This window comes from Ranitomeya imitator, chromosome 7 (genome assembly GCF_032444005.1).
Source record: "Ranitomeya imitator isolate aRanImi1 chromosome 7, aRanImi1.pri, whole genome shotgun sequence".
NCBI lineage: Eukaryota > Metazoa > Chordata > Amphibia > Anura > Dendrobatidae > Ranitomeya > Ranitomeya imitator.
Window position 1 is genome coordinate 196,865,742 of NC_091288.1, and position 19,788 is coordinate 196,885,529.

The following is a 19,788-nucleotide window of genomic DNA, read 5'->3' on the forward strand; positions in this document are numbered from 1 at the left end:
ACCACAAGTCCAGAGGCATCAGCGTTTGTGACAGCAGGTACCATTGTAAGCTGCTGTAAGAAGACTCCGGAGAGCGTGAATATTATAACATTATTTGTGTATGACCTCCTTCTACAGCTGCCAGTCAGCATTACTCCATTTTCGGGAGTAATGACAGAGTTTGATGGCCAAAGACCCGAATGTCAAGAGGATCTGATTACAAAGGCACAAAAGCCTCTGCCTTACTTACCTGAAGACTCAGTCTCTCCAGCCGCATCTCCAGGATTTTATTCGCCTCCTCTAACCGGCCACGTTCGGCTTCGAGCTCCTCAATTTTCAACCTGCAAGACAAGCAGAGCATGGAAAATACAATATGAAGTGACATGTTTGGAATAATAACACACTACGGGGCATTTCCATTTCTGCAGTCCTCTCCCTAAAGACTGTTTGCCGCCATTACTACACTAGAAATGAAAATTCTCCCTTTATCCCACTGTCTTGTCAGATCGGGGCTGTTCTGATCATCGCAGCTAATGAACATTTGGTTTAAATGCTGTAATAAAGAATTAAATATTAGTCACTGATATTGAGGAAGACCACACAAGTGTACAAAGAAAAAATTATAAAGTGTTCTCAATGTTTTTTGCGCTTTGTGATTTTTTTTTTCTAGACGTTTATGTTTCTTTTTATACATTAAAGTTACTTTTTAATTTACAGTAATCAGAAATTGTTTTTCTGATAATTGAGTTTAGCATATGGTAGTTCCTGAAAAAAAAGTACCATTGGTACCTATGCAGGAGGAACGCAACCCTATCAGATGAGTATTGCTCCAAGGCCTGGTTTACATCGCGTTTTAGCCTGTAGTTAGTGGCTCCGTCGGGGCGTATACATCTAAAGCCCTGAAAAACAGGCTGCTTGACGTATACGGCGGAAAATGTCAACAGAGAGCATACAGTGACTGTCTCCATCCTTACAGTCAATGACCGCACCAAAGCATACGTACAAATCCCGTTATCATGTTCAGTACATAAGTTCATTTAATCCGACATGAAGTTAAAATATGGCAAGTTGCGCAAAGAATAACTAAACATTTTTTATTTATCCTCCAGGCACTGCAAAGTGATTAAGTTTTGTAATATATTTCATTACCTTATTTTAATCCCAAACACTTTGATGAGGTGCAGTTATATCGGATCATTACTGGACATGTGAACATGGCCCAAGTTTGCTGCTGAATTTTCCTGGAAGCCGATCGAGTCTTGTGTGACCTCATCTGACCTCATATGGGTCACGAAACGTGTTACAATAGTCACTAATGACCTCCAGTAAAGTGCATGGAGACAGGGGCGGATTATAATGGGGTCAATCTGGGAGGTAGCCCAGGGTCCAGTAGTGTGGGGGGGCTAGCGCTAAGATTGCCCGCCGCCATCAGGGCATTACTGCCCTGACTGGCATATGGGCCCGCATCGGGCCCCCTCTTATCTGCTCATCGGGCCCCTACCGGCGCTGCGGCAGTTAAACGCTATAGATGTGAGGGACCGCGCCCGCACGTCAATAGTTAACAGCCGCCAGCCAATCGGAGGCTGGAAGCTGACGTCAGCCGCAGCGCGCACGTCGCCGGTGTCTGATGTCATTGTCAGTCGCTGGCGAGTGCACGCTTCAGCTGCGAGGAGAGAGCTTTGCCGAAGGAGAGCGGACAGGTGAGGAGAACTTTTTTTTTTTTTTTTTAATTGCGAACGGCAATCCGGGGGGCCCGGGCCAGTATGCTGGACACTGGGGGCAGAGATGCTGGACACACTGGGGGCAATATACTGACACACTAGGGGCAATATGTTGGACACACTGGGGGCAGAGATGCTGGACACACTGGGGGCAATATGCTGGACACACTGGGGGCAATATGCTGGACACTGGGGGCAGAGATGCTGGACACACTGGGGCAATATGCTGGACACACTGGGGCAATATGCTGGACACACTGGGGCAATATGCTGGACACACTGGGGCAATATGCTGGACACACTGGGGGCAATATGCTGGACACACTGGGGCAATATGCTGGACACTGGGGGCAGAGATGCTGGACACACTGGGGCAATATGCTGGACACACTGGGGCAATATGCTGGACACACTGGGGCAATATGCTGGACACACTGGGGCAATATGCTGGACACACTGGGGCAATATGCTGGACACACTGGGGCAATATGCTGGACACACTGGGGCAATATGCTGGACACACTGGGGCAATATGCTGGACACACTGGGGCAATATGCTGGACACACTGGGGCAATATGCTGGACACACTGGGGGCAATATGCTGGACACACTGGGGGCAATATGCTGGACACACTGGGGGCAATATGCTGGACACACTGGGGCAATATGCTGGACACACTGGGGGCAATATGCTGGACACACTGGGGCAATATGCTGGACACTGGGGGCAGAGATGCTGGACACACTGGGGCAATATGCTGGACACACTGGGGCAATATGCTGGACACACTGGGGGCAATATGCTGGACACTGGGGGCAATATGCTGGACACACTGGGGGCAATATGCTGGACACACTGGGGCAATATGCTGGACACACTGGAGCAATATGCTGGACACACTGGGGGCAATATGCTGGACACACTGGGGCAATATGCTGGACACACTGGGGCAATATGCTGGACACACTGGGGCAATATGCTGGACACACTGGGGCAATATGCTGGACACACTGGGGGCAATATGCTGGACACACTGGGGGCAATATGCTGGACACACTGGGGCAATATGCTGGACACACTGGGGCAATATGCTGGACACACTGGGGCAATATGCTGGACACACTGGGGGCAATATGCTGGACACACTGGGGCAATATGCTGGACACACTGGGGCAATATGCTGGACACACGGGGGGCAATATGCTGGACACACGGGGGGCAATATGCTGGACACAATGGGGGCAATATGCTGGACACACTGGGGGCAATATGCTGGACACACTGGGGCAATATGCTGGACACTGGGGCAATATGCTGGACACACTGGGGGCAATATGCTGGACACAATGGGGGCAATATGCTGGGCACACTGGGGGCAATATGCTGGACACACTGGGGGCAATATGCTGGACACAATGGGGGCAATATGCTGGGCACACTGGGGGCAATATGCTGGACACACTGGGGGCAATATGCTGGACACACTGGGGGCAATATGCTGGACACACTGGGGGCAATATGCAGGACACACTGGGGGCAATATGCTGGACACACTGGGGGCAATATGCTGGACACACTGGGGGCAATATGCTGGACACACTGGGGGCAATATGCTGGACACACTGGGGGCAATATGCTGGACACACTGGGGGCAATATGCTGGACACACTGGGGGCAATATGCTGGACACACTATGGCCAATATGCTGGACACACTAGGGGCAATATGCTGGACACACTAGGGGCAATATGCTGGACACACTGGGAGCAATATGCTGGACAAACTGGGGGCCGGATGCTGGACAAACTGGGGGCCGGATGCTGGACAAACTGGGGGCCGGATGCTGGACAAACTGGGGGCCGGATGCTGGACAAACTGGGGGCCGGATGCTGGACAAACTGGGGGCCGGATGCTGGACAAACTGGGTCCGGATGCTGGACAAACTGGGGGCCGGATGCTGGACAAACTGGGGGCCGGATGCTGGACAAACTGGGGGCCGGATGCTGGACAAACTGGGGGCAGGGTGCTGGACACACTGGGGGCAGGATGCTGGACACACTGGGGGCAGGATGCTGGACACACTGGGGGCAGGATGCTGGACACTGGGGGCAGAGATGCTGGACACACTGGGGGCAGGATGCTGGACACACTGGGGGCAGAGATGCTGGACACATTGAGGAAGAGATGCTGGACACTGGGGGCAGAGATGCTGGACACTGGGGGCAGAGATGCTGGAGACAGATGGGGCAGGGCTGGAGACATGGGCAGAATGTAGATATGGGGCATGATTGGAGACACGGGGTAGAATGAAAGACATGGGGCAGGATTGGATCATGGGGCAGGATGGATATGATGGAGACAGATGGAGAGATCATATGGGGCAGGATGGATACTCATGAGGGCAGGATGGGAGAACATATGGCTGGAGCCAGGAATGAGATACACGGGGCCAGGATGGGGGATATTATTATTACCATAGGGGCTAATTAAGGGATATTATTACTGCAGTGATGTATTTATTTTATTTTTGAGGACACTGTTTTAAATGGGGAGGACAGTCCTATTACTGTGCAGAGTGACACTATGTGGCCTCTTTTTCTTCATGTGGTGTAATGTAGGAGTTGGGGAAAATTAAGTAATGTGTTCTGCAAGCGGAGCTCGAGATAACTGTGTTATTTCCTGCAGAGACGAGTCCTGGCTGAATGAAGAGATGGCGGTCTGTGCTGGATGAAAGATGAAGGACTTCACCTAGAGACGTCACTGGTGAGGCAGTGTTACCTATACACTGACACTATACACTGTATACTGAACTGAAGGGTAAATTGACTAGATCAGAGGTCCCCAACTCCAGTCCTCAAGGCCCACCAACAGGTCATGTTTTCAGGATTTCCTTTGCATTGCACAGGTGATGCAATTATTACCTGGGCAAGACTAAGGAAATCCTGAAAACATGACCTGTTGGTGGGCCTTGAGGACTGGAGTTGGGGACCTCTGGACTAGATCAATGGATGTTTGACAGGTTTTAGTTTCATACAGCAACTATTTTTCTGGGATAATCTGGTTCAGGTATATGATGATCCCGTCGCATGACCCCATCACATGACTGAGGGGGGGTTGGGGGCACAGTGTCTGAACAGCCCGGGGCCCTGGCTACCCTTAATCCACCCCTGCATGGAGATGAAGAGCTGTAGGACTTGTAGTGGACTCTAATGGTCAAGTCCCTGCAATCAAGGATTTGTTAGATCACAAAAGACTCTTCCAGTTTCTCACCTCTAATACTAGTTAAAATTGTTATTAATACTTGGCACTGCTTTACTGTTTCGTAAAAAAAAAAAAGGAAAAAGAAAATAGTAGTAGCAAATAACAGATGGGCGCCTTCTATATTAGTGTGCCAAATGCCATCTGCAGCATCAAATATTTTTTTTTCCAATGTATGATGTATTTAAGCTGTGCTCTGCTTCTAAAGCATATGCCAACAATCTGATCTCCGTTATTTACTACACCCAGCGCGTTTCACTTTCAGGATTATCAATCAGCCATGTTTTTTTGCAGATTGGATCAAAGCTTCACTAGGGTTCAATAGTCCATGTACATTCAGAAAACACTCATTTGATAGACAAGGAGATACATAGATAATGTGCACATTGATCTACGGTATATAAAAATATTGTTGTCCTATCCCCCCCCCCCCCCCCCAAAAAAAAAAAAAAAAAAAAATCAGTCCAGAGTGCAGGCCATTCCCTTCTGTGTAACTTGTCTGCTGCCTACTGTCAGGTGTAATCCATCTGTAGCAGCAAAGAAGCAGAGGCGGATTACAGAAGTGGCGGCAGGACTTTGACTCTCTGCTCCGGCTATCCTGTCTGGAAAAATTCGTAAAGACACTTCAGTTCGGGCAGACAAGTCAATAGACAAAATAGTTACCAACATTGGTGTTTGTGATTTAGAAGCACTTAAGTCCCATCCAGGACTGCCCCAATCCTGTACAAAAATATCCATTTGTGGTCTGTTTTGGGGTAAATCTCCCCTTTATCAAGTAACCCTGCAAATTTGCAGTGATGGTGTCTAAAAAATCTGGACAGTCTTAACGAATTCAGGACAGATGTCTTGTATGTTACATTCACAGGCTCTATGCAAGCTGGGAAGGGAAAGTTCCAATGCCTATAGTGCTGGCAAAATGCTGGTTAAAAGGAAGCACCCACTGACAAAAAGGATGGCATGCTACAGAGCATGAAAATGGTTGTGGGGCAAATTATAACCATACTTTGAAAACTTGAAGAGCTAGCTTTCCAAGAGTTGCAAGTGTTAGGCCCCTTTTTTTTTGGAAGCCACACTCCTTCAAGACCCATTGCCCTTGTAAGCACACTTAGATGCTGGGTAGTGATGAACGAATGTGCTCAGACAATGTCTTATCCAGGTATGCTCGGATGTTATCAGAGTATTTTGGTTGTGCTCAAATAATATTTTTGAGACCCTGCAGCTGCATGTTTTGTGGAAAGACAGCTGCAACACATACAGGGATTGACTATTTGTTAGATCGCGATTTCAGCGATGTGTCACTTACTAGGCTGTGCTTACTAGGCAGTGTTTTATTAGCAGGAGATTATCACCACCCTCAAGACTGACTAGCCAATCAGTAGTCTGGGTGGGGTTATGCACAGCTCAGCATTCTGAGCTCTGCTAGATCTGCAGCACAGAAAACTGTGATTCTATCACAACTGCTTCACCCAGTAAACTTAGGCTACGTTCACATTTGTGTTGTGCGCCGCTGCGTTGGCGACGCAACGCACAATGCAAATAAAAATGCACCAAAACGCACCCAAAAACGCTGCGTTTTGCGACGCATGCGTCGATTTTTGCCGAAATTTGGACGCAAGAAAAATGCAACTTGTTGCGTTTTCTGCGCCCGACGCTTGCGGCAAAAAAAATGCATGCGTTGCACAACGCAGCACAACGCATGTCCATGCGTCCCCCATGTTAAATATAGGGGCGCATGACACATGCGTCGCCGCTGCGTCGCCCGACGCAAACACGCAAAACGCTAATGTGAACGTAGCCTAAGTGAAACATCAATGGAATCAGGGTCTCTGTCCCTACATCATGCTGCTGCCAGATTACATAACAAAAACTTGCAGACAGATTCCCTTTAAGAAATGCACAGATAACTAAGACTATGCCAAATCACTGATAATAAACATCAAGCTACACCTACATGGACTTGGCCTGTGGGTTAAGCCAGTATGCATGACCATGACATGTGAGTTTAGTACACTGCAAACATGTGGGCTCTATACGGTTTATTTACTATACTTTTCACCTATCGCTACTTTTTAATTGAACTGAAAGGGAGCTTTGGTTTCTCTCAGCCCTTTAATAGAGTGTCTGTAGGCAACTATAAATCTTAGTGCCCACCTATGGTCATTGGGGCGATGGGGCTTCCTGCAATCATTAATCACAATTAGAGAAAATCAAGCTTCGCCTCCGATGTTTTCTGGACTTTTACCCCTGCGGTAACAGAGTAAGCCGTCTTCTCTGCGCTTTCCATTATGTGAGCTACAGAATGAAGGAAATCCAATTTGTGCATGTAGGGAGGCAGCGTGACAGATGTACAGAAGGACGCAGTATTATCAAGTTCCATCACCTTCCTGGAAGTGGCCATCAAAAAAAAAAGAGAAGACAGATCTGAAGAATTACTAAGAAAATCAGTGTAAATTGGAAGAGACACCTATGGAAAAAAAAAACATTCAGGACGTAAGGCTGCATTGTGCATGGAAGGTATAACAGCTAATAAAAAGTAAGAAAAACATTGTGTGATGAACGGTGTAGAAACGTTAGGAGCTTCCACCACATGGCGAGGGTTTGCCTCCAGGTGGAATGTACAATTATATATAGCCTATAAGTAGCAGCAGTCTGTTCTGGCTCATCGAAGGCGTCCAAGGGGTCTGTATCAGAAACTTCACCTACTGTCACAAGGATACCACCAAAGCTAGGGCCAAGAAGATCAAGGAGTCTGGTTATCCGAACCCCATCACTGGTTAGAACGGATTCCCCATCTTACTAGATAGTGTAGATTCTTAGATCTGGCATTGCTACGGTTAATCAGTTCAGTTGATGTCCAGGAGCTCTCCATCATGGCTGGCCTCAGCTGTTCTGTGTTGGACACTCCCCTCTGCTATATATGCTTGCCAGTGGAATTGCCAGTGTTAGTTCTTACTGCTTGGTTTGGAGTTGGCGTTTGGAGAGTTGTTCTGGCAATTTCTGTATTGAGTTTGTTCACCTGTTCATCCTCACCCTATCATATTCGGATTCACGTAACGTAGCCTGCCCTGTGTTCCACTCTGTTGTTTGGTAAGTGTATTTTGTATGATTGCCGTTTTCATTTATCTCTGTTTGTCTTCCCTTGCCTGTCTGGTTATTGTAATCCTATACACTTTGGCCTCACACCATCCTGGGTGAGGGAGAGAACAGATAAGGGTAACTCAGAAGCTTAGAAAGGCACGTTACCCCAGTGTCTCCACTTTCCAGGGTACAGAGATAAATTAGGGCCTCCCCAGCATTACTGATAGGGAAAAAGCCACTTTGTCCAAGAAATCCTGCAACGATACTATGACACCTACATTTTGGGTCTTTATTTTTAGAATAGGTTAGCATCCCAGAAGTAAGACCCCTACCAATCACAATATAGGCATATACTAGTAAGAAACCCAGCAATCATATTCATTAAAATCTTAGGAGTCCAGTGGGCGGACCTAATCAGTGTTTCAAAGCCTCCTATGTCAATGTGCATACAGAGATAACTGTCGATCTGCTTAAGATCACCACTTCACAACAGAAAGAAAATATCGGCAGGGCACATGCTCGACCACAGCTTCATTTAAACGGGGAACACAAGACCATCTATCCGGTGATAGATGGAGGTGTTTTCACTGAGAGCTCCACTAAACCAAACCAGTGGATATGCTATAACTTGATCTCACTGGAATATTCCTTTATTGTTTTTTTTTGTTTGTTTTTTTTTCATGCAGTAAAGAAGCAAAACTGCCAATTCTGTCCAAAGGTTGGACAATCCAACACCGGTTACCTTCAGATAAGGCATTTGTTTTTAAAGGGGTTGATGCCTTTTTTGAAGGAGGGGCTGACTTGCCTACCAGCTTTTTGCTTTCTGAGGGGGATGTGCACTATTGCTTGATTGACAGTTCGGACCGGCACATCATGGTTGCATCTCTGACCTGTGCGCTCCCTGATACTACTATATGAGGCAGCTTTCCTTCTGCAGCCTCAGAGGAGCACGATGACACAGAAGATCTAGTGATCCAGAGAGCTTAAGAGCAGCGTTTACAAGCTCTATAGCATAGTGTTTGTAATCACAAAAAAACCCTGTGCTTTATTCACCTTCCTCATGGCTAAAGCATGGAGTGTCTACCACTACTTTTGGTGTCTGTTACGGTCTGCACTCTGCAGCATTGACAGCGCTGGAGACAATCAGTGAGCTCAGCAGCTCCATTGACAGAGCTGCCGAGCTCAGTTATTGGCTGCAGTAATGTCAACACTGAGTAGGAGAACTATAGACAGAGCTGAATCCGGGAACAACTGCAATCGACAATACAGTATTTTTTCCAAAACTGTAAAACCCTTTTAAACCTAAGATGAAAGACAACAAATGCAGGAAAGTGACAATAAGGGGTAAGTGGAAGTGATGTAAAAGAAGTGGTGTGTTTATAGACTTTTAACACCTTTTTCCATTCAGTCAGATCAATTGTCAAAAATGTGGATAATTAATGGAAAGAATATTAAATGCATGATATCGTCTTGTAGATTTTTTTTATCTTATCAGGAGTATTACCGCACATTTTCTCAGGTACAACAGTAGGCTTATGTTGACGCAGGGTTAATGATTTAACAGTTAAAAGGGGAAAAAAAAATTGAGGACTGGTCTTGCTACAGGTGCCATCTCCATCAGTCAAGGGACAAGTGCTGGAGCCTTAAATTTGGGGAGGATGATGCCACTATAATGATGAGCGCACCAACCAACTGCAATATGGACGGGATACGGGGAAAGAAAATGAACTTAATGGCTCCAATTTATAATTATAAGATGATAATATGTGCAATGTGATTAGAGATAAAATTTTGTTTTTCCCTATGAACCATTTTTCCCAATATATTAACACTATATAATAATAATATAATCTTATTGCTAAAGAAACACTCAAGGATAAACTAACGCACTGCGTGATGCCACAGCTCGGTTTGCGGGAACAACGTGTCACTCTACGTACAAGATCACTTGATTCATGCTGCCCAAACCACCAAAGGCAGCACAATTGCAACCAGGTAAGTTTTACTCCTAAAAACAGAAGATGTGACTAAGAATCATAGGGCTAGATCTGAGTAGTACAGAACCGCCCCCAGCAGCCTTGTCCCAGCTCTGCTTCAGATGATTGGCAGGTCTCTCCCACGTTTGTACATTGGGAAAGACTTATCAGTCACCATGAGTGGAGCAGGGAGACTCTAAAGAGCCAAAACATTACAGATAAAGTCTAGTGATGGGTGAACATGCTGGCATGAGGTGTTATCTGAGCATGCTCGAGTGCTAACAGGGTCAGAGTGCTAGAAAAACACGTCCGAGTCCCCACAACTGCATGTCTCCCAGTCAAACCCTGCACTAAGTAGAATAATGCATCAACTTTTTTACTGCAATCTTTCTTTAAAAAAAGGTTTCTTGCTATTCAAATTAACTACAGAGAGATGGGTGCACAGGTTACAGTTGGACATCAACTAAAGTAGGGGGGCCAAACGGCATTTTGAACACTTAAAGGAAACCTGTCGGTAGCAGTTATCTGCCTAAGGCACCACCACAGACTTACATTCTGGATAAGCAGCTTAGTAAACATGTCTTCATATGTTTAATCCTTATATGCATGATTTAAAGGCTGAACTTTTATCAGTGTATGCGCTGTATGCAAATTGGCTTCTTGGAGTCACCGGGGTGGAGTCACTCAGCTGAATAGTCACAGGTGCCAGGCACTTAAACAAAAGCCCCATTCTAGTTTTACACTACAAGCGTTTCAAAATCCTGAACGTGTGCCAATGTCTTCTAGTTCTCAGACATGCACAACACCATTGTCTTCTTGTTCTCGGGCATGTGCCACACCATTGTCTTCTAGTTCTCGGACATGCACCACACCATTGCCTTCTAGTTCTCAGGCATGCACCACACCATTGTCTTCTAGTCCTCAGGAATGTGCCTCGCCATTGTCTTCTAGTTCTCAGGCATGCACCGTTGTATTCTAGCTCTCGGGTATGCGCCATTGTCTTCTAGTTCTCAGGCATGCACCGTTGTCTTCTAGCTCTCGGGGCATGCACCTTTGTCTTCCAATTCTCGGGCATGCACCTTTGTCTTCTAGTTCTTGGGCATGTGCCGTTGTCTTCTAGCTCTCGGGCATGCACCATTGTCTTCTAGTTCTTGTGTATGTGCCGTTGTCTTCTAGCTCTCAGGTATTCGCCTTTGTCTTCCAGTTCTCGGGCATGCGCTGTTGTCTTCCAGTTCTCGGGCATGCGCTGTTGTCTTCTAGCTTTCGGGTATGAGCCATTGTCTTCTAGTGCTCAGGTATGAGCCGTTGTCTTCTAGCTCTCGGGCATGCACCATTGTCTTCTAGTTCTCGGGTATGTGCCGTTGTCTTCTAGCTCTTGGGTATGTGTCTGTCTTCCAGTTCTCGGGCATGCACCTTTGTCTTCTAGTTCTTGGGCATGTGCCGTTGTCTTCTAGCTCTCGAGCATGCACCTTTGTCTTCTAGTTCTTGGGAATGTGCCGTTGTCTTCTAGCTCTCGGGTATGCACCATTGTCTTCTAGTTCTTGTGTATGTGCCGTTGTCTTCTAGCTCTCAGGCATGTGCCGTGGTCTTCCAGTTCTCGGGCATGCACCTTTGTCTTCTAGTTCTCAGGCATGCACCGTTGTCTTCTAGCTCTCGGGGCATGCACCTTTGTCTTCCAATTCTCGGGCATGCACCTTTGTCTTCTAGTTCTTGGGCATGTGCCGTTGTCTTCTAGCTCTCGGGCATGCACCATTGTCTTCTAGTTCTTGTGTATGTGCCGTTGTCTTCTAGCTCTCAGGCATGTGCCGTGGTCTTCCAGTTCTCGGGCATGCGCCTTTGTCTTCTAGTTCTCAGGCATGCACTGTTGTCTTCTAGTTTGCTGGCATGCGCAGAGAGAACAGGTGTACTCGCACAGGAATCATGCTAAAGCCATACATGCAGCAACAAAAGTTAAAGGAATATTCACAAAATAGTAAGTTAACTCACTTATCACTGGGAGTCAGATTGCTGGAACCCCTGGCAATCATGCCATTAATCTGACACAGAGAACTTTTCAGCTCATTTGCATATCCGAAAACATGGATTTCTCCAGAACCAATCATTGGATCAGGGATATCAGAGTATTATTTGATTCGACTTCTTATGACCTGCATTCCCATACAGAAGGCTTAGGAGGGTTATTCCTAAGATGCCTTTCTAGGAGAAGCAATACTTTTCCGCTAGGACACAAGGCAGATATTGATTACACATCGACGGACATCTTTAAGAAGCTATTCATTCACATTACAAGGGGATATAAAAACCGAAATAAACAGCACCCGTGTAATGCACCAACCAACGAGATGACAAACTTTTCTTTTCACTGACCTGAGAGAGTTGACGGCCTCACTTGTGATGGAGGAGCCCAGCTCTGTCGTGCCCATCTGCGACTTTAAGAGACTCAGTTCTGCGGTGAGCTGCAGGGACACAAACAGTCAAAGATGTATTAATACAAGCGCAGAGGCTTGGGAAGGACAACAACACAGCATTTTTGATTGAGGGTAATAACTTCGGAATAATTTATTCTAGGTGACTGCTAATCTTATAGGGTCGCTGATTTTTACAGTTGAAGTAATTAAAAGCTACAAAGTATTGATTGGAGGAGGCAGAGAAGATGAACACGACAGAAAGCTACAGGTGGGTAGATGGAACGGCAGCAATAAGGTACTAGGAAAAGGAGTCACTCTGCTTTCCATTTGCAGTTTTCTCTTAAAAGGGATTTGTCACCAAAGTCAAAGTGTCAAGTTTTCACTCCTATGTTATTCCCGCTGCCCCCTGAGTATGCCATTTTTTTTTTTTACATTTGCCATCCAGTTTTGGGCCTTAATAGTCATTGCTACTTTTTATGACCTTTACAAAAGGGGTGTGGCCCACATGGTAATGTAGAGCAGTCTAAAGACACGCCCCCGAGGATCCTGTAAGCACTGCCTTTTTGGTACAGCGCATACAAAATTAGATGGTAGATTTTAGAAAAACAAACAAAAGGAGCTGCAGGAATAAAATAAGAGCATAAAATGGACACTTTTGACCAGGTTACAGACAGACACGGGACCAGAGTTTCCTGGGTGCTGTTTTCATAGCAAGGGTTGTCATAATCCAGCAATCCCATGAAGTTATTCAAAGCAGATACTAATCAGGGAGGATTTATGAAAATTAGGAGCTTATCGCAATTTGTACATGGGAATGAAGTAATTTGAGCCTCTCAGGAAACCAGTAACAGATCGGTGGGGCCCTTCCAGAAATCAGCTGATTAAAATGATCAAAGGACTCCATCCCGGGCTTGACTTGCGGGTCAGCTCCATTTAAGTAAAAGGGGCATAGCTACAGTACCAGGCACATCAATTGTAAAAGGGACATAGCTACAGTACCAGGCACAGCAATTGTAAAAGGGACTGAGCTACAGTACCAGGCACAGCAATCGCCAAATATATGGGGCTGTGCCTGGTAAACAACATAGAATAAATCCAGACAGCTGTTGGGTGGAGATGTCAGGAGTTGGACCCCTAAGATCTTATAAATCGATGACCTATTCTAAATATATATATATATATATATATATATATATATATATATATATATATATATATATATATATATATATATATATATATATATATATATATATATATATATATATATATTAACAAGCCGGAGTTGTAATATCAAGCACAGCCACTCTCAAATGAGGCACTGAGTCTGGCAAATGATTTATTATATGGAGGAGCTTTCAACCAGCTCAATGGTAGAGGTGCCATGAATTGGACCTCACCAATCTTGCATAAACCCATTCTAAGAATATGTGACCATTAATATAGTCTTGGGGCAACTGTCAGTAACCTTATTGCAGTTATTTTTCAAAAACCTTTTTCGCCAGCACAGCTTCTTTTACAAAAAAAAAAAAAAAAAGTTATTTACTCACCTTTTCCAGGTCCAGAGTGGAGTGTCCACCTCTGCTCCTGGAATGTGTTGTTGTCTGCAGAGCTGACATCACATCGACAGTATGGCAGGCAATCACTGACCTCTGCCTGAGCTGCTAACCTCACTGACTGACTGCAGTGCTGTCGATATATCAGCGCTGCAGACAAGAACAGATACTGGGAGCAGCGATGGGGGCAGTGTAAGTAAAGTGCAGTTTGTTTTGTGAAACTGGAAAACCCCTTTAATTTTATAAATGTAATGCTATGGCTATACTAAGATGAATGCACAGATTTTGGACATAAACACAACATAGACAAAAATCAAATTAAGTCAGTGTATGACACAGTAGAGGCTTTCTACCTCCAATTTACGGAAATTACTGTACTCTCCTCATCTTCAGCCGGATTGGCCCATGCCTCCTCTTTTATCTGATACAAGACAGAAGCCGGCCTGTTAGTAAGTGATGTCAATCAAGGTCTCAATCAAAGCTCACGGCCCCCGACTAACCCTGGAAACCACAGCCAATATGAATTCATGAGATTCCCAGTCGGAGCCTTCAGAGACGCCACAGCCCGTTGCGCCCTGCACGGGTCTGACAACACCTGTTTACAGGCCAAAACTTTTAGCCCTTGTGAGCAGAAGCGTAACGTGCTGTGGGAGAAGCAGTGCCGGCACTGAGCTGACGTGGGAGCATCGGCAAGGCCATGGCGGTCAGTACTGCAGAATACCGCACTGTTCCTGCAGGGGCGGTGGGAGCAGCAGTGCCGGCACTGAGCTGACGTGGGAGCACCGGCAAGGCCATGGCGGTCAGTACTGCAGAATACCGCACTGTTCCTGCAGGGGCGGTGGGAGCAGCAGTGCCGGCACTGAGCTGACGTGGGAACACTGGCACGGAAATGGCGGTCAGTACTGCAGAATACCGCACTGTTCCTGCAGGGGCGGTGGGAGCAGCAGTGCTGGCACTGAGCTGACGTGGGAACACTGGCACGGAAATGGCGGTCAGTACTGCAGAATACCGCACTGTTCCTGCAGGGGCAGTGGGAGCAGCAGTGCTGGCACTGAGCTGACGTGGGAACACTGGCACGGAAATGGCGGTCAGTACTGCAGAATACCGCACTGTTCCTGCAGGGGCGGTGGGAGCAGCAGTGCTGGCACTGAGCTGACGTGGGAACACTGGCACGGAAATGGCGGTAATACCGCACTGTTCCTGCAGGGGCGGTGGGAGCAGCAGTGCTGGCACTGAGCTGACGTGGGAACACTGGCACGGAAATGGCGGTCAGTACTGCAGAATACCGCACTGTTCCTGCAGGGGCGGTGGGAGCAGCAGTGCCGGCACTGAGCTGACGTGGGAGCACCGGCAAGGCCATGGCGGTCAGTACTGCAGAATACCGCACTGTTCCTGCAGGGGCGGTGGGAGCAGCAGTGCCGGCACTGAGCTGACGTGGGAGCACCGGCAAGGCCATGGCGGTCAGTACTGCAGAATACCGCACTGTTCCTGCAGGGGCGGTGGGAGCAGCAGTGCCGGCACTGAGCTGACGTGGGAACACTGGCACAGAAATGGCGGTCAGTACTGCAGAATACCGCACTGTTCCTGCAGGGGCGGTGGGAGCAGCAGTGCTGGCACTGAGCTGACGTGGGAACACTGGCACGGAAATGGCGGTCAGTACTGCAGAATACCGCACTGTTCCTGCAGGGATGCAGACGCTTTTATCTAAAATTCAGACTGCAGTTTCGTAGCTTCTGAGCGGCCTTAATTAATAGTCAGAGCTTGATCGTAATGACACATTAAGTGGTTTATCTTCCTGTTATTGTTACATGGTAAATGGAGAAAATTGCTTTATTTGCACTTGGGGTCAATTCCTCCATTGCGCTTTGACAAATAAGCTCCACGTTGTAATAAAACGCGTGCTAGGGGGAGATTCTATTAATATTGTCATACGCACTTCATTCATACAATGAGACAGCCATCTGCTGATGCCAATTAAAGAAGAAACAACCCAATCCATATGCTATGGCTATGGCAGGCTTGGCACCCCTGGGAAACAATTGCAACAAAGGTCCATATGTCTTTCCACCATCACCAGAAGAGACCCTGGCAAAAATGTGAAGTTGTGTTACTTTATAGGAGTTACTTTCCTGGGAGATCGTGTTAACCAATTTAAATCCTTGTGCTGCATACAAAAAGTCTTGAAGGGAATCTGTCAGCAGGTTTTTGCTATGAAATCTGAAAGCAGCCTGATGTAGGGGCAGAGACCCTGACTCCAGCGATGTGTCACTTACTGGGGTGCGTTTTGCGGTTTCAATAGAATCAGTGTTTTATCAGCAAGAGATCACTAGAGGACTACATGTCTCATGCCTGCTGGTCCAACCACTGATTGGCAGATTTCTGTGTACTCTGTATATTAACAGAATGCTGCCAGTCAGTGGTGAAGGAGGAGTTATACAGGGCTCAGCACTCAGAGCTCTGCTAGATCTTCAGCAGAGAAAAAATGTGATTCTATCACAACTGGTTGCACCCAGTAAACTAAGTGACACATAGCTAGAATCAGGGTTTCTGTACCTACATCATGATGCTGTCAAATTACATAGAAAAAACCTGCTGACAAATTTCCTTTACCTATCCTTTCACACGAATCCTATGATTGATTTGCTTTAAAGCATACTTATCATTTCACACAAATCCTGTAAAAAAAGCATAGTCTTAATACCTTCATCTCCCACAACAAGCTGTAACTTGCCATCCACTCTTTTACAGTGGGCAGTTCTTAGTCAGAATTCCACCAGCACTATAGGTGCTGCTTCTTCATTTAAGACACTTCCTAAAATACACTGCTCCTGTTCCCCTTTCTGTGTTGCCTTTATGCAGCTTGACAAACAGGAGAGCAGGAGCATACAGAGGGAAAAAAAACAAAAAAACAACCCTCTGTACAAAGACAAAGAACCACCTCTACTCCATGTAATTCATCTCGGCAAATCTGCAGCTAAAGATGGATTATACTTTACAACAGGCAGATGAGTGCTAGTTAGACAAAACAGACACCTAATGACAATTTGGAGGGATGTTTTTGAGGATAAGATCAGATAATTTTTAAATAAAGTGATTTGCAAATTGTCTCTCACATTGAGAAGCAGTTGTCTAAAAGCACAGAAACCATTTAATTGATCAGCAGATTGAAGGGGTCATGTCACTTATATTGTTTCCCAGGAACAGCGCCATAAATGATGTAGTGGTCGTGTTTGGTATTACAACTCTCTGCTGCTCAGTTCCATTTAAGAGAATAGGAATGAGCTGTAAACTACAAATTAAAGGCGCCTGGTAAGCAGAGAAGAGGATGCACTACTCGCCAAAGTAGGGAGCCCCTTCCACCCCTTTAATCAGCTGATTGTGGGGTGTTGGGAGCATAAGAATTATCAATTTAATATCAGAGTCCGGAAAAACTTGAAATCAGTATTGGTGGATCTGTCCACGTCCCAAAGATCTGTCTATTATATAGGGAAATTGAGAGCTTTTATACGCAGCTTTATTTTGTGTACTGTGCCAAGGAATAGGCTGCCAAGATGCCATCTTTTAAAACTACTTTTCACAGTATTCGGGAAAAAAAAAAAAAAACAATTATGGGAAAATAAAATTATACAAAAATACATGAAATTACAATGAATAAAAAAAAAGGAAACATTCTGCTTCCCAATCCACAATTCTCAAAACAATTAATCTGATATTAAAGCAAATATTCCAAAGCAAAACATAAAAAAATAAATAAATTATGAAAAGTAAATAAATACCGAGCCAAACATGCTGAAGATTCTTTCAGATCAATCCTATCACATAACCCCAGCCAGACGGAGAGGAGCCAAGGTGCGCGCCAATATTGCGGTACTTTTCAACACCACTGTTTATTCAGAAACTGATAAGATTATCATAGCAAAAAATGTTTCCCTCAATTTTCTGATGACTCCTCTTATCGGCAGCTCGGCTGAGTCTATCAAAGCCGGCGGGGAGGAGAGGAGAGGCGAGCCATTCACACAAGTACAGGACTGCAAATGGAAGGTACGCGGCTCCTCGCTTCTGCAAACAGATTCATTATTCTCCTTCCTGCAGCCGTCTTCAGATCTACAGAGACACCGGGCTCAGGAGAGAAGGAAATGGCACTTCTGATATTACAACAAATATAGCAGCGCTCCAGCAATATTGCAGCAATATTGGGTACTGGAGATCTACACCTACCCCGTGCACTAATTTCACAAAAGAACTCTAATTATCAGCACCTATGATCTTGACATGCGAGCAAAGCCCTTTAACGGGCTGCAATTCCCTTCACGACCACTGTGTGGCCACAGAGACACACAGCAGCGCCAACTCTAGGCAGAGTATCAGAAAATCCTGTATATTCAGAGTTGGTCGTCCCGCACCTCTCATTTTGGAATATGTGCTGCTAACGAAAGGTGATTAAATACATATTTGTACAATCAAATACTTTTTTCTTTATACAGGGGAACATTGTCCTCCAGTCACTATTTATGTTTTATTTATTTTTTTGCAAATTTGTATTATAATAATTTTTCTTTATTATTAGTTATATATTAACAATGTGTATTAGATTATTAAGTCCATTATTTTTGACAGTTCCTATGAATTATTAATAATTTAAAGGAGTTATCTGGGACTTTGCTTTTTTTTTTTACTCTATGGGGATAAGATCTTGCAGGCAAATACAGATGCATCTCACAAAATTAGAAAATCCTCAAAAAGTTACCGTTATTTATTTCAGCTCTTCAATACAAAAAGTGAAACTCATATTATATAGTCATTACAAAAAGAGTGATCTACGGTATTTCATTTGTTTATTTCTGTTAATGTTGATGATTATGGCTTAAAGCCAACGAAAACCCAAAAGTCATTATCTCAGTAAATTAGAATAATTAACAAAAAACACTTGCAAAGGCTTCCTATGCGTTTAAAAAGGATCCCTTAAGGTACCTTCACACTGAACAACTTAACAACGATATTGCTAGCGATCCGTGATGTTGCAGCGTCCTGGATAGCGATATCGTTGTGTATGACACGCAGCAGCGATCTGGATCGTGCTGTGACATCGTTGGTCGGAGCTAGAAGGCCAGCACTTTATTTCGTCGCTGGATCTCCCGCAGACATCACTGAATCGGTGTGTGTGACTCCGATCCAGCGATGTGTTCACTTGTAACCAGGGTAAACATCGGGTTACTAAGCGCAGGGCCGCGCTTAGTAACCCGATGTTTACCCTGGTTACCAGTGTAAATGTAAAAAAAAAAAACAAACACTACATACTTACATTCCGGTGTCTGTCCCCTCACCGTCAGCTTCCCGCACTGACTGTGAGCGCTGGCCGGCCATAAAGCACAGCAGTGACGTCACCACTCTGCTTTACGGCCGGCCGGCGCTGACAGTGCAGGGAAGCTGAGGCCGGGGGACAGACACCGGAATGTAAGCATGTAGTGTTTGGTTTTTTTTTACATTTACAATGGTAACCAGGGTAAACATCGGGTTACTAAGCGCGGCAATGCGCTTAGTAACCCGATGTTTACCCTGGTTACCAGGGGACTTCGGCATCGTTGGTCGCTGGAGAGCTGTCTGTGTGACAGCTCTCCAGCGACCACACAGCGATGAAACAGCGACGCTGCAGCGATCGGCATCGTTGCCTATATCGCTGCAGCGTCGCTAAATGTGACGATACCTTAAGTCTGTTTCAGTAGCTCCACAATCATGGGGAAGACTGTTGACTTGACAGATGTCCAGAAGACAGTCATTGACATACTCCACAGGAGGGTAAGACACAAAAG

At 45.7% G+C, this 19,788-nt stretch overlaps 1 protein-coding gene across 1 annotated transcript in view; it reads right to left on the reverse strand.

Annotated features, from left to right (window-relative positions):
* The window catches only part of MAD1L1 (mitotic arrest deficient 1 like 1), a 740,224-nt gene that overhangs the window by 351,876 nt on the left and 368,560 nt on the right, over positions 1 to 19,788 (reverse strand). Inside the window, exons 14-15 of the mRNA XM_069734326.1 lie at positions 12,382 to 12,470; positions 230 to 320 (exon numbers count right to left, since the gene is read on the reverse strand). Coding sequence (XP_069590427.1) covers positions 230 to 320; positions 12,382 to 12,470 — 180 coding nt within the window. The remainder of the gene's footprint in view (positions 1 to 229; positions 321 to 12,381; positions 12,471 to 19,788) is intronic.